At 43.1% G+C, this 16522-nt stretch overlaps 1 protein-coding gene across 2 annotated transcripts; it reads left to right on the top strand.

The window, feature by feature from the left end:
- Positions 1–185: 185 nt before the first annotated feature.
- Positions 186–15868, top strand: LOC139368139 (ring finger protein 40). Of its 2 annotated transcripts, none has more exons than XM_071106727.1 (20): positions 186–245; positions 1391–1539; positions 1645–1812; positions 1926–2151; positions 2402–2599; positions 3641–3762; positions 3973–4119; positions 4486–4560; positions 4773–4892; positions 6724–6903; positions 7579–7714; positions 8050–8171; positions 8845–9104; positions 10099–10216; positions 10423–10572; positions 11043–11255; positions 11558–11683; positions 11871–12011; positions 12232–12333; positions 12479–15868. In XM_071106727.1, exons 2-20 carry the CDS (start codon positions 1402–1404, stop codon positions 12653–12655), a joined length of 2919 nt encoding a protein of 972 aa, XP_070962828.1. In that variant the 5' UTR covers positions 186–245; positions 1391–1401; the 3' UTR covers positions 12656–15868. The 2 variants fall into 2 exon arrangements, with proteins under 2 accessions (XP_070962828.1, XP_070962829.1); XM_071106728.1 differs by lacking the exon at positions 186–245 and adding an exon at positions 293–397.
- The last annotated feature ends 654 nt before the right edge of the window (positions 15869–16522 follow it).

Genomic DNA, 16522 nt, shown 5'->3' with positions numbered 1-16522 from the left:
CATAGTGAGGCGTGGCATGGACTAAACATTATTTCACATAATTAATCGTATAACATTGGGATAGTTATTGAATAATGACTAAATGTGTATCGCATGCATTCTATTAGGCATTTAGGTAAATACACAGTAAAAAAACAGCGAGAAACGGACTACAGGACCTTTGATTTTAATAAAACTACTTTCTCATCGGTACACTTACCGTGCCGTACAGGAAACTGCTTAAATAATTGCTGTCGTCATCTCCGGTTAGTGACTATGTTTTACAAATTATTTTTTTTGCTGGTGAAGATTTGTGATAGTTGGTAGTGATCTTTAAATAAAAACATGTGATTGCATGTAGTAAACATTTCAAAGTGATTCGAGTGCATAGGCCGTATAACTCTAATCTGCTTGCCGGGTAACGTTAGCATTCATTACAATTAGCATTAGCCTGTTAGCTAGCTAGATTCTTTCAAACGTTAGTTATACTAGCTAGTAAAATATACACTGTATAAAAATGTATGTGGACACCCCTTCAAATTAGTGGGTTCGGCTATTTCAGCCACACCCGTTGCTAATTCGGCTATTTCAGCCACACCGGTGTATAAAATCGAGAACATAGCCATGTATTCTTCATAGACAAACATTGGCAGTAGAATGGCCTTACTGAAGAGCTCAGTGACTTTCAATGTGGCACGGTCATAGGATCCCACCTTTCCTTCAAGTCTGTTAGTCATTTTTTTTGCACTGCTAGAACTACCCTGGTCAACTGTAAGTGCTGTTATTGTGAAGTGAAAATGACTTAAGGGCAACAATGGTTCAACTCCATATTAATGCACATCATTTTGGAATGAGATGTTCGACGAGTATGTGTCCACATACTTTTGGTCATGTAGTGTACGTTAAGCATGCAACTACTGCTATTTAGGTAGCTAACATGGATAGCTACTCTGCCAAGTTTTGGATGCCCACTTGCAGGTTTACATATTCCACACTTCAGAAATGGGATAGCTAGCAAGTTAGCTAGCGGGACATTCTGGCCTTCATTGAATTGGCATATACAAATCTGAATTAATTTGCCAACTTGGGCAATTGTAAGCAATCCACATCAATTATTTGTAGTTGTATACCAAATAGTAGATAGTTTCAGTATCATTTTCTAAATTAAACTTCAAAAGTTGGTGACACAATGACAAAACCCTGGTGTTGACACGGGGAAGTGATTAGTCTTGTCATCATAAATATCTCTTCGTAGAGGCCATAGCAGCTGACAAGGGGAAGTGATTAGTCTTGTCATCATAAATATCTCTTCGTAGAGGCCATAGGCAGCTGACAAATGAAGTTGTTCAAATGAAATGCCCCCTTTTCACCGGCTTTGTGTCCTAAAACGGCTGTCACGCTTTTGTTGCAGAAGCAGCAACCATGTCTGGCACCGGGGGAGGGAAGCGAGCCTCAGGTGGGGACAGCTCCCCTGGTCCACCTGAGAAGAAGTGTAAAAAAGAGGAAAAGACCACCACCACTCTCATTGAGCCCATACGCATTGGGGGAGTGTCCTCTACGGTTAGTCGTCATCTTTTTGTACCCCACAACTGGGTCTTGTCTGTGCTTAACCATACAGGAGGGATGATTTAATTGATCTTCTTTATTATCACGTGACGTCTGCAGGAGGAGATGGACATGAAGGTGATCCAGTTTAAGAACAAAAAGCTGAGTGAGCGTCTGGAGCAGAGGCAGACCATGGAGGATGAGCTGCGGGAGAAGATCGAGAAGCTGGAAAAGCGACAAGCTACTGACGATACCACACTGCTCATTGTGAATCGCTACTGGTCCCAGGTACGTACGTTCTACAATCATTTGCTGCCGTGAAGGAACATAGACATATTCTCAACTTAAAGTGTAACCCCCACCACACACATAGTCTATTACCCTCTTTCTCTAACTTCCAGTTGGAAGAAAATGTTCACGTCCTGCGCCAACGCATTGACCCCACGGTGGTCCCGGCACCCCCCGCTACTCCTGTTTCTACCCCTACCCCGATGGACGCGGATGGCATGATGATCCCACCACCCCCTCCCTCAGCCCCACTCCCAGTGCCAGAACACGAGGAGAAACAGCCTCCACCACCCGACGGTATGGAGATAGCTCGTGAACCACAGCAGGACTCGACAACCGGTAAAGAGGATTCCTGCTCTCTCTCTCAACCTTTTTCATCTACGCATATCTAGCCTCTGATCAGAAGTAATGATACCTCTGAGTCCATTGCGTTGCCGCCGGTAATAACTGGTGTGAGGAATGGCAACATCAAGCACTAAACCTTTCTGTCACTTATCACTTACTTGTAGGCCGTCTTTGTAAATACGAATTTGACTTGCCTAGTTAAATAAAAAAACACATCCTAAGTGTTCTCATCCTGACTGTTTAGCCCCGCCGCCCACTACTACCCTCAGTGAGAGTACCAAAGCCTTGCTCTCCACTTTGGACAACAGCAGTGAGGAGGAGCTCAGCCTGCAACTGCGTGACAGGATGCAGTTCAGCAAGGAGGCCGCTGCCTGCATGGTCTGCGTCTTCGACAGGCTGCACAGCCGCATCGACGGCCTATGCACCCAGATCCTGTCCTCAGGTAACTATTCAGACTCGCTTATCATGAATCTGGAGTTTTTCACTTTCTGTTTGTAGCATCATGTGGGTTCTACATTTAGCATAATTATGTAGAGGGGTTCCCAACTATGACATTCACTCTGGTCCCTAGTGTGACATTCACTCTGTTCCCTACTATGACATTCACTCTGTTCCCTACTATGACATTCACTCTGGTCCCTAGTGTTACATTCACTCTGGTGCCTAGTGTTACATTCACTCTGGTGCCTAGTGTTATATTCACTCTGGTGCCTAGTGTTATATTCACTCTGGTGCCTAGTGTGACATTCACCCTGGTGCCTAGTGTGACATTCACCCTGGTGCCTAGTGTGACATTCACCCTGGTGCCTAGTGTGACATTCACCCTGGTGCCTAGTGTGACATTCACCCTGGTGCCTAGTGTGACATTCACCCTGGTGCCTAGTGTGACATTCACCCTGGTGCCTAGTGTGACATTCACCCTGGTGCCTAGTGTGACATTCACCCTGGTGCCTAGTGTGACATTCACCCTGGTGCCTAGTGTGACATTCACCCTGGTGCCTAGTGTGACATTCACCCTGGTGCCTAGTGTGACATTCACCCTGGTGCCTAGTGTGACATTCACCCTGGTGCCTAGTGTGACATTCACCCTGGTGCCTAGTGTGACATTTACCCTGGTGCCTAGTGTGACACTTACCCTGGTGCCTAGTGTGACACTTACCCTGGTGCCTAGTGTGACACTTACCCTGGTGCCTAGTGTGACACTTACCCTGGTGCCTAGTGTGACACTTACCCTGGTGCCTAGTGTGACACTTACCCTGGTGCCTAGTGTGACATTCACTCTGGTGCCTAGTGTGACATTCACTCTGGTGCCTAGTGTGACATTTACTCTGGTGCCTAGTGTGACATTCACTCTGGTGCCTAGTGTGACATTCACTTTGATCTCGTGTTAAATTCCTGTAAGTCGCTTTGGATAGAAGCATCTGCTACGTGGCAAATGTAATCACTAGTTGAGTAACCATAGTGACTGTGTTGTCTTTGTCAGCGTGTGAGGATGACAGCCAGGAAGAGATGCTCCGTCTGAATCGTACTCTGCTAGAGGAGAATGGCAGACTGCAAGACCTGGCCTCTTCCCTGCAGGGCAGACACCACAAGATGTCTATGGAGGTATGTTACCTCACCCTGTCATGTATAGTGTGTGTGTGTGTGTGTTTGGTATGCCCACATCTCCATAGTGTCGTCTTTCAAGCTTTTGTATCCTCCTCAATGTGAATGTCTGCTAGTTCTCATCGGTGGTAATACATGGCGATTTGTGTGGACTCATCCAACCAATTTCATAATCACATTTTTGCTCTCATCTCTGCTCCTCTTTAACAGTACAACGAGCTTGTGGATAAGGTGACAAGCTCGGAGACCAAGGTGTCTGAGATGGAGACTGCTGTGGAGGATCTACAGTGGGACATTGAGAAGCTCCGTAAGAGGGAACAGAAGCTCAACAAGCATCTGGCTGAGGCATTGGAGCAGGTGTGTGTAATTTGTGTGCGTCGGTGGGTGTGTACTTAATTTACTTTGTGTGTGTAATGGAGCAGGTGTGTGTGTAGTTCTAGTGTCTTGTCATCGCTGATGTCACTCCGTTATGCATCGATGGCCAGCGACAAGGCTGAAGCAGCAGAGCATGCCGTCCATTGAATACCAGTTGTGTTTGTGTGTGGGGGGGGGGGGGGGGGTTATTGATGTCCTTCTGTATGTACATGGGTAAAATAATGTCTTGATGTTTTATTGCGGAAATGAGGACTGTAACCACGTCAATATAGCTATTGTAATATGTCTGGGTTTGTGTACTAATGTATGGGCCAAGTTCACTAAACCATCTCTGATTGTTCTGTCCAGTTGACCTCGGGCTACTACACCACTGGTAGCTCAGGGGGGCTACCCGGTGGCCAGATCACCCTCAATATACAGAAGGTGAGTGCAGACTATTGTCCAACCATCCTATTGTCCATTCATCTTTGAGCTTCCCTTCCATCTTGTTTTGATACATTGTTGTTTCCAACCCTGTCATATTTATTTTAATTGTATTTAACTAGGCAAGTCAGTTAAGAACAAATTCTTATTTACGGCCTAGTGCCCAAAGTGATACAAATTAACTCCAATATTGTAATTATTATATCTGTTAGTTTGAGAGCCTGAATGCAGAGTTGGAGCAGAACCAGGAGCTGGCCAACAACCGCATGGCAGACCTGGAGAAACTACAGCAGGAGCTCCAGGAGGCTGTCAGGGAGAGCGAGAAACTCAAGGTACAACAGCATCCCCCTCTGAGGGAATACAAGACAATATGCTGTGCATTCTGTTATGTCAGCTTAACAAAGGAGATGCTCACTATTCAGACAGTCATCAGTCAGATGTCATGTCAAGGATGATTATAATTGTAGAATAGACACAGTGGCTTCAGAAAATATTCATTATCCTTGACTTATTCCAAATGATGTTGTTCCAGCCTAAATTCAACATTGATTAAAACATAAACATCACCCATCTATCTACACACAATATCCCATAATGACAAAGTGAAAATATGTTTTCAAATGTATTCAAAATTCAATGACACTCCAAATTCAGCTCCGGTGCATCCAATTTCCTTTGATCATCCTTGAGATGTCAGTACAACTTGATTGGAGTGCACCTGTGGCCAATTAAATTTTTTGGCCAAAGCATGTCAGAGCAGAAGCTATACCATGAAGTACAAGGAACCATGAAGTACAAGGAACTGTCCATAGATCTCTGAGATAGAATTGTGATGAGCCATATATCTGGGGAAGGGTATAAAACAATTTCGACAGTGTTGAACGTTTCCAAAAGCGCGGTGGTCTCCATCATTGGGAATATATGGCCGTCCGATCAAACTGCGCAACCGCAAAGAAGGACCTTGGTCATGGAGGTGACCAAGAACCCAGTGACCACTCTGACAGAACTACAGAGTTCCTTGGCTTAGATGGGAGAACCTGCCAGAAGGACAACAGACTCTACAGCGCTTCACCAATCTGGGCTTTGATAAAAAAGGCACATGACAGCACACCTGGAGTTTGCAAAAAGGCTTGTGAAAGACTCTGAGAACATAAGGCAAAATATTATTTGGTCTGATGAGACAAAAATGTAACTCTTTGGCCTGAATGCAAAGCTCTATGTCTGGAGAAAACCAGGTACAGCTCATCACCCGTCTAACACCATCTCTACCGTGAAGCGTGGTGGCAGCATCATAAGGATGGTAAGGATAGAGGGAACAATGAATTGAGCCAAATACTGGCAAATCCTTGATGAGAACCTGCTTCAGAGTGCAAACGACCTTAGACTGGGGCGAAGATTTATGTTCCAACAGGACAATGACCCCAAGCATAAAGCCAAAGCAATGCTGGAATTGCTTCAGAACAAAAATGTGGAAATTGTTGGGTGTGTTAGGTTCTAAACAATGTTCCAAGTTTAACCCAAAATCTAACAGGTGGAACAGCTTAATCCCAGACTTGAATCCCATTGAACATTTGTGGAAAGACTTGAAGATTGCTGTTCACAGCCGCTTCCCATCTAACTTAACAGATCTTGTGAAAATCTGCAAGGAACAATGGGAGGAAATCCCGAAATCCAGATGTGCAAAGCTGATACAGACATGCACAAGAATATTCAAAGCTGTAATCGCTGCCAAGGTTCTTCTACAAATCATTGACTCCGGTGTCAATTACAGATTTCTTTATTTCCTTCTCAAGAAATTAGCAACATTTTCGAAAAACGTGTTTTTACTTTGTCATTTTGGGGTATTGTGTGCAGATCGGTGAGAAAAAATATACATTTAATCAATTTTGAATTTGGGCTGTAACACAACAATGGGGAATAAGTCATGGGGTATGAATACTTTCATAAGGCACTGTAAACACTTAAAACAATTATAAACACTAACATTTGTTTTATATTATGATCACTGAATGTATACTCTGTATGTCATTTCTTGGCCAATGTTCCCTTGTTTGTTTGCTCTATCCCAAATGAATTGCAGTCATTTAGTTTTTCACCATGTCCCAAGGTGTCTTACAGTGTATGGGGGGGGGGGTTAATTCACTCACTTAACTACCTTTTCAGTTGGACCTGAAAAATATTCCAGAGGATGTGGTGAAAGAGACCGCGGACTACAAGTGCCTGCAGTCCCAATTCTCCCTGCTCTACAACGAGTCTTTGGGGGTGAAGACCCAGCTGGATGAGGCCCGGGCTCTGCTCCTCACCGCAAAGAACGCCCACCTCCGACAGATAGAGCACATGGAGGTCAGGAGCACTGATTTTGCAGAGAGCGGCTATTTAGAAGAAGGTTTTTACTTGCAATGATTATGATCATGGTTAATTTACCTCCCTTAGTTGAATGGACTGATTGTCGCTCTGCATAAAATAATCTGACAAATTACTGAAGTGTAGGAGGGAGCCACTGATTTTAAAGTAACAAACATTTCAGCGTATCAGATCTGGGTTCAAATAGTATCCCCCCACCCCTGCTTGGGGTACCAGGTGGATGGGTTTTGCAATTTTGGGACTATTCCATTGTTTCCATTGTGCCAGGCACTCTCAATCAAGCGCAGCTAAAGTATTTGAAAGAAAACAAATACTATTTGAACCCAGGTCTGGCATGTATATCATGAATACACTAGGAATATATGTGGTTAGAAAGGTATTTTGTACAGCCCGGGTTACAGCGGCCCGGGGAGCTGACTAGCTCTGCATTCCACAATGGTGTGTCATTGCCATGGCTACAGTGCCTTGTGTTTGGGCAAAACATGACCAATTTGGTGTAAGCAGAAACAGACAGGCTCTCTTTATATGTTTGGAAAGTGGATTGTGTCACAATCAGTAAAAACTGGCCAAAACTAGTCAGGATGTTAGAGGTTTGGTGTGACGTTGCCGTTGGACTGCCGCCAACAAAAGCTGTGGCGCTTGTCATCTGTTCAGAGTGACGAGCTGTCCCTACAGAAGAAGCTCCGCACAGAGGTCATCCAGCTGGAAGACACGCTGGCCCAGGTGCGCAAGGAGTACGAGATGCTGCGCATCGAGTTTGAGCAGAACCTGGCGGCCAACGAGCAAGCAGGTTATGTCTCATCTCCACAACACTTCTCACTCCCGAGGCTCGTTTCTATCATTAACAGTTTCCCATAGAAAGCAAAAGTTTCTCAGTGAGAATCTTGAATGGATGATTGTCAGTCTTATTTCTTTTTTTCCCCCCACCCTCTAACCAAGGATGTTGACTGTGTTTGGGATGAATGTCCTATCCTGTTATCACTATCCATATTGCTCACTAGTTTGGCGATACTTCACAAGTTTAGCACACGCAGACTACAGTCAGACAAAACAGAGGGTCTGACTGAAACGCACGGCCGTTGTTTCCTTATCAACCCTTCTGTCCCCCTTTGATCTTTCCCTCAGGCCCAATCAACAGAGAGATGCGCCACCTCATCAGCAGCCTCCAGAACCACAACCACCAGCTGAAAGGTGACGTGCAGCGTTACAAGCGGAAGCTCCGAGAAACACAGATGGAGATCAACAAGGTAGGGCGGCGGATCCTCTACATGAGACCAATAGACTTTCTTCTGAATTTTGATGCTGAGCCACTTGCGTGTGCTCGGCGGCGCAGTACAGTCATATCTGACTAAGATAATAACATGGTGTCAGAAGTACTTCATCCTCGTCAAATATAAGACAAGAGAGATTATTTCACAAAAACTAATGGTCCTTGAGTTGTGTTTGAGTTTAGAGTGACCGAAAGTAGCAAACCGCTAACTGCTTTCTCTTGTCTCTTCGTTGAGCAGAGCAACCCAAGCGGATCCGTTGCTATGGATACTCCGACTCAGAGCTGCAATGAGCAGAGTGAGCTGAGTGCAGGGAGCAGCTAATGGATTTAGTATTGGAGGAAGTTATTTCTGGTTTCGGGCAGGGCCTTGAATTTGCCAGAATCAATCGGCCTGGGTAGGGTAGTGCTCGCTTAAAATGAATCCCCTTGCAAGGCTCTACTCTGGACCCTTATTATAGGCTAACTAGAACCTTGAGTTTGCCCTGGTGAGGTGGTTCGGTCATGTGGTTCAACAAAACTTGAGTTGCACAATATTTGGTTAGTAGATGAGGATCAACGTGACTTATTTGAATCATGATATTTGCTATGAAAATCAGTGATCCACACGATTGATGTCCCAAATCCGTTTTCTATCCCTGCCTCTATGTCAGTTGCGGTGTCAGAGTGGTGACACCGGGCTTCTGTCGTTGGAGGAGCCGGTGAGCGACAGCCTGGAGGTGAAGAAAGAGGAGGATGAAGACCAAGAGGAGGAGGAGGAGAGGAGGAGGGAGCTGGAGAGACAGCGGGCCCGGGAGAGAGAGAGAGAGACTGAGAGGGAACGAGAGAGGGAGCGAGAAAGAGAGCGACAGCGCAGCGAGGAGTTGAAGAGGAAAGATTCGGACACCCTGAAGATGCTGAGGGCGGAACTTAAGTATGTTTTGTTTTTGATTATAGAACCCACAACTCCCATTTTTCATATTATGCTGAATAAAGTAGGGGTGTGCAGATCTGTTCATACTCGTATTCGTAATTCGATCCGTTTTGTCACACTTGATACTCGTTATCAGATTTACTTGTGATCGGAAAACCTGGAAGTGACCTTTAAATGCAGGTAAAAGGCGTATACCACAAGTGCACATTACTGTACTATCACTCAGAGTGCATCTCAGAGCACATCGTTATGTTCCTTCACACATTGTTTAAAGTTAAGAAATGATCCTGACAGCTGAAAATGCATATGATTGACTGACTTAGTCCTATTCAATTATCAACAAAATAGACTAATATATAATGCGTGGATGGCTACTGCTGCCTGCATTTATTCCAGACCCAGATTTAGTTGAAGGTCATTTGCTTGCCCTGTATTTTTTATATATTTTTTGCTTTCAAAAGGAGCAAAAATGTTCTCTCCCTACACTTATGCCACAACATTTGTACCATGAAAATGAACTATCTGCATTTGTCATTTTCAAATGTGAAAATGCCTGGGCGAGGAACAAATTATAATCGCAAGCAAGCATGGGCTTAGCTCGCGACATAAAGACAGAGGGAGCCGCGACTTGTTCTAATCCAGTTATGGCAGCAGGCTCAACCCACACCCCGCCCGTTTCTTGACAGACAGCCAAACTAGCCAATTGAGTAGTACAATTTATAGTACACAACGCTTCATCCACACTGTTTGAGAGATGCGTGCTGGCAGCTGAGAATGACTCTGTCCCCCCCAATCACTGATAATTACAAAAAATACTCATCATAATCCTATTCAGAAAATTCACCATATCTGTTAAGGTACTTGTTTTGTCCGATTACTCGGCACACCCCTACAATAAAATATACTCTCATATAGTAGAAGACCTTAACACATTGTCTCATTCTAAAGTTAGGTAGTGCTAACTCTTCTACTGTTCATTCTCCTTTTCACTCAGGAAAGCCCAGGAGTCTCAGAAGGAGATGAAACTACTTTTGGACATGTACAAATCAGCTCCCAAAGAGCAGAGGGACAAAGTGCAGCTTATGGCAGCAGAGCGCAAGTCTAAAGCCGAGGTTATATTTTTAAAAATCAAGAATCTTACATGTAAAGTTAAATGGTATTTGTTGGGTCCTGCTACTTTGTATGTCTTGTATTCTGTATTAAAAAAATTGAATTGTCTATAAAATCTTGGTCATAAAAAATAAATAAATTATGAGGTGGTAGAGTGCCTATGTGTTTGTCCATGTGTTACATCTAAATCCCTCCCCCCGCGTCCCAGGTGGATGAGTTGCGGGTGCGTGTTCGAGAGCTGGAGGAGAGGGAGAGGAAGGAGAGCAAGAAGCTGGCTGATGAGGACGCTCTCAGGAAGATCCGTGTGGCAGAGGAGACAATCGACCACCTACAGAAGAAGCTCACGGCCACCAAACAAGTACTGTATATCCACTACACAATCAAAGCTGTTGCAGAGTTGTTGAATATGTTAAATGTCACAATTGCAGTGGGTTTGCCTTGGCTTTGCCATTGCTTTTTATTTTTTTATTTTCTTTTACCAGGGATTTCAATGGAATTTCATTTCTTAAGCAATCTCAATGCCGATAAGTGAGGTGTTACGATGCTATTCAGTGGTATTTGAATTAGATTAGATGAGGTGTCATTGTGAAGTCAGTTGATACATGTTAGTTATAATTACATTGTGTGATCCGTTCGGGATACATTGCAAGGTAACACTGTGTGACCTAATGTGTTTTCGTCCGCCGTATTGTACCAGGTCTCTCTCGCTCAAAGAGATTTGACCTCAATTAAATTTAACTACATAACTGACAGTAAAATGGAAAAAAACTAAACAAATGCCAACTCTATTCCAACCTCCCCCCCCCCGTACCGCTCCATTCTGTCCAGGAGGAGGAGGCCCTACTGAGTGAGATGGACGTGACGGGCCAGGCCTTTGAGGACATGCAGGAGCAGAACAGCCGGCTGATGCAGCAGCTGAGGGAGAAGGACGACGCCAACTTCAAGCTGATGTCGGAACGCATCAAGTCCAACCAGATCTACAAGCTGCTGAGGGAGGAGAAGGAGGAGCTGGCTGACCAGGTGCTCACCTTCAAGACCCAGGTGAGAGCGACTGTGGAGGATGAACTGTCAGCATCGCGTGTGTTTATTTTCAGGGCAACTTACAAAGCGGTGGATGTAAAACAGGTGCGTAAACTCATTCATTCGGCAAGGCAGACTGTTTTATTTATTAAGAGACCCGTGGGTCAAAAAATAGCATATCTTGGGCTGCATGTTGTTCATTCCTGATGACTATTGAAATAAAAAAATACAAAACATTTGATTGTAGTCCTGATAATGCTTGTGTTTCTGAGCTAATGAGGAAAAAGGTCTGATTGATTGGTTCCCCTTGCTGTCTGTCACAGGTGGAAGCCCAGTTATTGGTTGTACAGAAGCTGGAGGAGAAAGAGGGCATCCTCCAGAGCTCACTGACCAATCTGGAGAAAGAGTTAGGAGTTCGCATACAAGCACTAGAACTCAACAAGAGGAAGGTAGCAAAACAATACCACTTACAATTTTAAACTCCCCTTCTTCCACAGTTACCTTACCAATACTACTACTCATAGTACTACTAATTTTATTATTGGTATTGTAATAATATCACAAAAAAGGAATAACAATACCACTGTTATTAAGGACAATAGTATCTGAGTGTCTCTTGCTGCCCCTCCATCTCAGGCGGTGGAGGCAGCCCAGCTGGCTGAGGACCTTAAGGTGCAGCTGGATCACACCCAGTCCAAGCTGAGGAAGATCCAGGTATCTGTGTCTGAGAACCGCAACGCCAGAGAGAGGGAGTTGGGCAACCTCAAAAGAGCGCAGGTACACACAACTACTGACAAGTCTGTCCTTTCCACATATGTATCCTTTATTTAACCAGGTGAGTCTCATTTTGTAAACGTGAATGCTCCCCCCGAGGGAGCCCTGATGTTAATTTGTCAAACCCCTAAAAGCCTTCTGTGGGAAAGGGTCATTTTGAGTGTGAATGTTAACTGTCGTTTTAGTCTCCTAAAGTATTCGACTGTGTCTGGCTGACTTATAGGAGGACCTGTCCAGGCTACGACGAAAGCTGGAGAAGCAGAAGAAAGTGGAGGTGTACACTGATGCTGATGAGATCCTGCAGGAGGAGATCAACCAGTACAAGGTAATTCAACAAATACACACATCCTGATGGCCCGGCCTTGCTTTTGTTCGATCAGTTACATGAGAAGGTTCACATGTTGCGGTACATGGGTGCCACTTTATTTTACAGCGTTAACTGTACATTTTCTGTACTCCACACCTGGCAGGCGAAGCTGCGTTGTCCGTGCTGCAACACCCGCGACAAGGAGACGGTGCTCACCAAGTGTTTCCACGTTTTCTGCTACGAGTGTCTGAAGACGCGCTACGACACCCGACAAAGGAAGTGCCCCAAGTGCAACTGTGCCTTCGGGGCCAACGACTTCCACCGCATCTACATCACCTAACTGCTGAGGAAAAGAAGAGAACAGGGATAAGGGAGGGGATGAAGAAAATAAAATGGATGGAAGTGAGTGTGGTTGGAGAGCTTAGTTTTGTCTTTGCTTTCTCGAAGGACTTTCTTATATTGCCTCATTGCCGGTTGGTGCTAGTGACCAAACAGATAGTTGTGACTGAGTGAGAGTCTAAAAACCGAAGTTCACATACCAAGGTATTCATACTTCTGGATACTCTGTTTTTGTTTTTCTGTCACATCTTTGTTTTTGATCAGGTCTTGCCCATGTGGTAATTAACTTTTAACTAGGTCGTTGTCGTGGCCCTGTATGATTTGTTTACACTACCGTTAAAAGTTGGGGGTCACTTAGAAATGTCCTTGTTTTTGAAAGGCAAGCATATTTTTTTGTCCATTTTAAAATAACATAAAATTGATCAGAAATAGTGTACATATTGTTAATGTTGTAAATTACTATTGTAGCTGGAAACAGCTGATTTTAAAAATAATAAAAAATGATTATGTAATATCTACATAGGCGTACAGAGGCCCATTACCAGCAACCATCACTCCTGTGTTCCAATGGCACGTTGTGTTAGTTAATCCAAGTGTATCATTTTTAAACGCTAATTGGTCATTAGAAAACCCTTTTGCAATTATGTTAGCACAGCTGAAAACTGTTGTTTTGCTTAAAGAAGCAATAAAACTGGCCTTTAGACTAGTTGAGTATCTGCAGCATCAGCATTTGTGGGTTCGATTACAGGCTCAAACTGGCCAGAAACAATTACCTTTCTTCTGAAACTCGTCAGTCTATTCTTGTTCTGAGAAATGAAGGCTATTCCATGCGAGAAATTGCCAAGAAACTGAAGATCTCGTACAGCGCTGTGTACTACTCCCATCACAGAACATTGCAAACTGGCTCTAACCAGAATAGAAATGGGAGTGTGAGTCCCCGGTGCACAACTGAGCAAGAGGACAAGTACATTAGAGTGTCTAGTTTGAGATACAGATGCCTCACAAGTCCTCAACTGGCAGCTTCATTAAATAGTGCCCGCAAAACACCAGTCTCTATGTCAACAGTGACGAGGCGACTCCGGAATGCTGGCCTTCTAGGCAGAGTTGCAAAGAAAAAGCCATATCTCAGACTGGCCAATAAAAATAAAATATTAAGATGGCAAAAGAACACAGACACTGGACAGAGAAACTGCCTAGAAGGTCAGCATCCCAGAGTCGCCTCTTCACTGTTGCTGTTGAGACTGGTGTTTTGCTGGCACTATTTAAAGAAGCTGCCAGTTGAGGACTTGTGAGGCGTCTGTTTCTCAAACTAGACACTAATGCGTCCAGCTACAATAGTCATTTACAACATTAACAATGTCTGTACTGTATTTCTGAGCAATTTGATGTTATTTGAATGGACAAAAAATGTGATTTTCCTTTAAAAAAAACAAGTACATTTCAAAGTGACCCCAAACTTTTGAACGGTAGTGTACATTGACTTCCCCAGAATCTTCCTTGACAAACACCTGTATATGTGCTTGTTTCCAGTATTCTAAGAAAAGACCACTCTGAAGAATTGAGATTCAGTCTCTGGATGCAAGTCTAGTTGAGTTGTATACAAATGCGACTCAATTCAGTAAAAATTGACTTTCTTTCATTATCGTAACGATCACGTTATGTTCCTGTGCAGAGATTTCACCAGATAATACTGCAGGGCTTTGACATAAAAAAAAAAAATTGCCACTTGTCCTTCAGACAAGTAGGACAGATTTGTTTTTTTTTTGGTCAGAAAGCTCAAGTCACCAAAGAGTGATACTTAAAATTGTCGTATGATTCAAGGAACCACTTTACAATATAAAAATGACCATTGTTGCTACCGTATAGAGAATCAGACAAATGCAGGCTACCCTCTGCATTATGGGCTTCTTTGCATATTCAAGCCTGTCTCAAAATAGAACACTGCCCCTTTTAGATGCACCTGGAGGATGATTGGCAACCCTTAAATAGCCCCCCAAAATATTGCACAGTTACAATTCCAACCGAATACTTTTTGTCTTTAATAAATAATTGACTCATTTAATGAATCGGGAATCAAATGGCTACAGTAGGTTTCTTAAAAGAACGGTAACTAACGAAGACATGTTTATAACATTGTAAGGCTGAAATATTCAGGTTTCAGTGGAGGTTTATTGACCGCACTGTTCAACCAATCCAATAAATGTGGAGGAAGAGTTCAAATGGAATGTCACCTTGTTAACGTCCAAAAGCGCAAGTCACTTCCCAGGCTCTTTCCATTTCACCTGAAACACGAACATCCGGCGGAGGCTACTATGAAGCTATTCTAAGATTTTAACATCAGAATGACATGGCCAATGTTGAATAGAGGGGGAATACCAGCTTTCCAATGGTGTTAGATTTATTCCTCAACTTCCAATAATAAATACATTTCAGATATGCTATCCCCAAAATAATCATTTGGTTGTGTTTATGAAGGTCTTTGCTAACATTAGACTGAGTTTTTTTATTTTATTTTTTAAGAACACTGTAGCATTTTCATTCATTTATTTTACTGTAGGCTATCTGTAAAAATGAGGGGGGAAAACCACAAAGCACCACAATTGAAGTGTTGTCATCACACAGAAATCCATTATAAGTATGTTTTGGAAGGTCTTATACAGCGTGGTGCAGTCCAAATTGTGTTTTTCCTGTGTTTTGTATCATTGTACAACAGTTGATGAAACAAACACTGTAAAAGTGTGAACAAAATTGATAAGTGTTATTTTCTGATAGTTCCTGCTTGAAAATACAATATACACAGGACCTTCAAATCAGTCTGTTTGCAAGAGTGGGAGTTTCTGCTTGCCTGGTGACATCACCAGGTGGGAAATCGGTTAATAAATCAATAGCAAAGAGTTCCAAACCTCTGCTAATAATAGCAGTTCCTGCCCCACTTAGACCACTCCCACATTGTTCCCTCCCCACTTAGACCACTCCCACGTTGTTCCCTCCCCACTTAGACCACTCCCACGTTGTTCCCTCCCCACTTAGACCACTCCCAGACAGTCTTAATTAACAAAAAATCTTGCTTGAGAAAGTTTTTTGCGAAAAAATATTGTTGTTCATTTTAATGGAAAACTGTTACAGTAAGGTACTTGTTATCCAGAAATGATTTGATGTTGATATAAACATGGCTGAATTGGAACTTTTTAAGAAAAAAAAGTGACAAAAAAAATGTATTTCAAAAGAACAGAGTAAAATATTTTCAGTTTTATTTTATTACTTAGAAGTTGTTGCTTAGTAGCCTCGGCTATGCTACCTCCAGTACTCTGTGTGGAGTGCATGGAACAGCGTTTTTGGTTGGGAAAAGTTATATTTTGAAATAGAGCTCATCTCGGTTATTTGGCAAATAAAGGTCTTTCTGATAGATAAAAATGACCTGCAAGAACCTGTAGGATGATTAGAAAATGCTGCTTTTTTGGCTAAGCTTAGTTAATTACAAACGCTTCAATGTTTCTCTGTCTCTCCTCGAGCCCAAGCACATTGGCACACATGCAGGTGATTGATGCGCACAACATTACATTTCCAGGATTATCATGACCGTACCTGTGTGCTGACCAACAATTAGCCATAACTGGGCAAATAACTCCCTAACCAGCAAGGAATATCAACAAATTTGCACATGTGGCTACAGATAGATCTGCTTAAAAGCACATTCTTATTCAAATGATTTTTGTTGATCTTGTGATTATTATTTTTACATGTCTTTTTTTAACACAACATCTTCTTCTTGTCTGACACATTTATTTACTTGCCCCGGACAATCTGAAAGTCAAGCCTCACTATTGTCAATAGGAATCATTCGACACAAAGTAGGCCGTTTTTAGTT

Source organism: Oncorhynchus clarkii, chromosome 16 (genome assembly GCF_045791955.1).
Source record: "Oncorhynchus clarkii lewisi isolate Uvic-CL-2024 chromosome 16, UVic_Ocla_1.0, whole genome shotgun sequence".
NCBI classification, from domain to species: Eukaryota; Metazoa; Chordata; class Actinopteri; order Salmoniformes; family Salmonidae; genus Oncorhynchus; species Oncorhynchus clarkii.
Note: the sequence above shows the minus strand (reverse complement) of the source record. Positions and strands in the feature narration are given on the sequence as shown.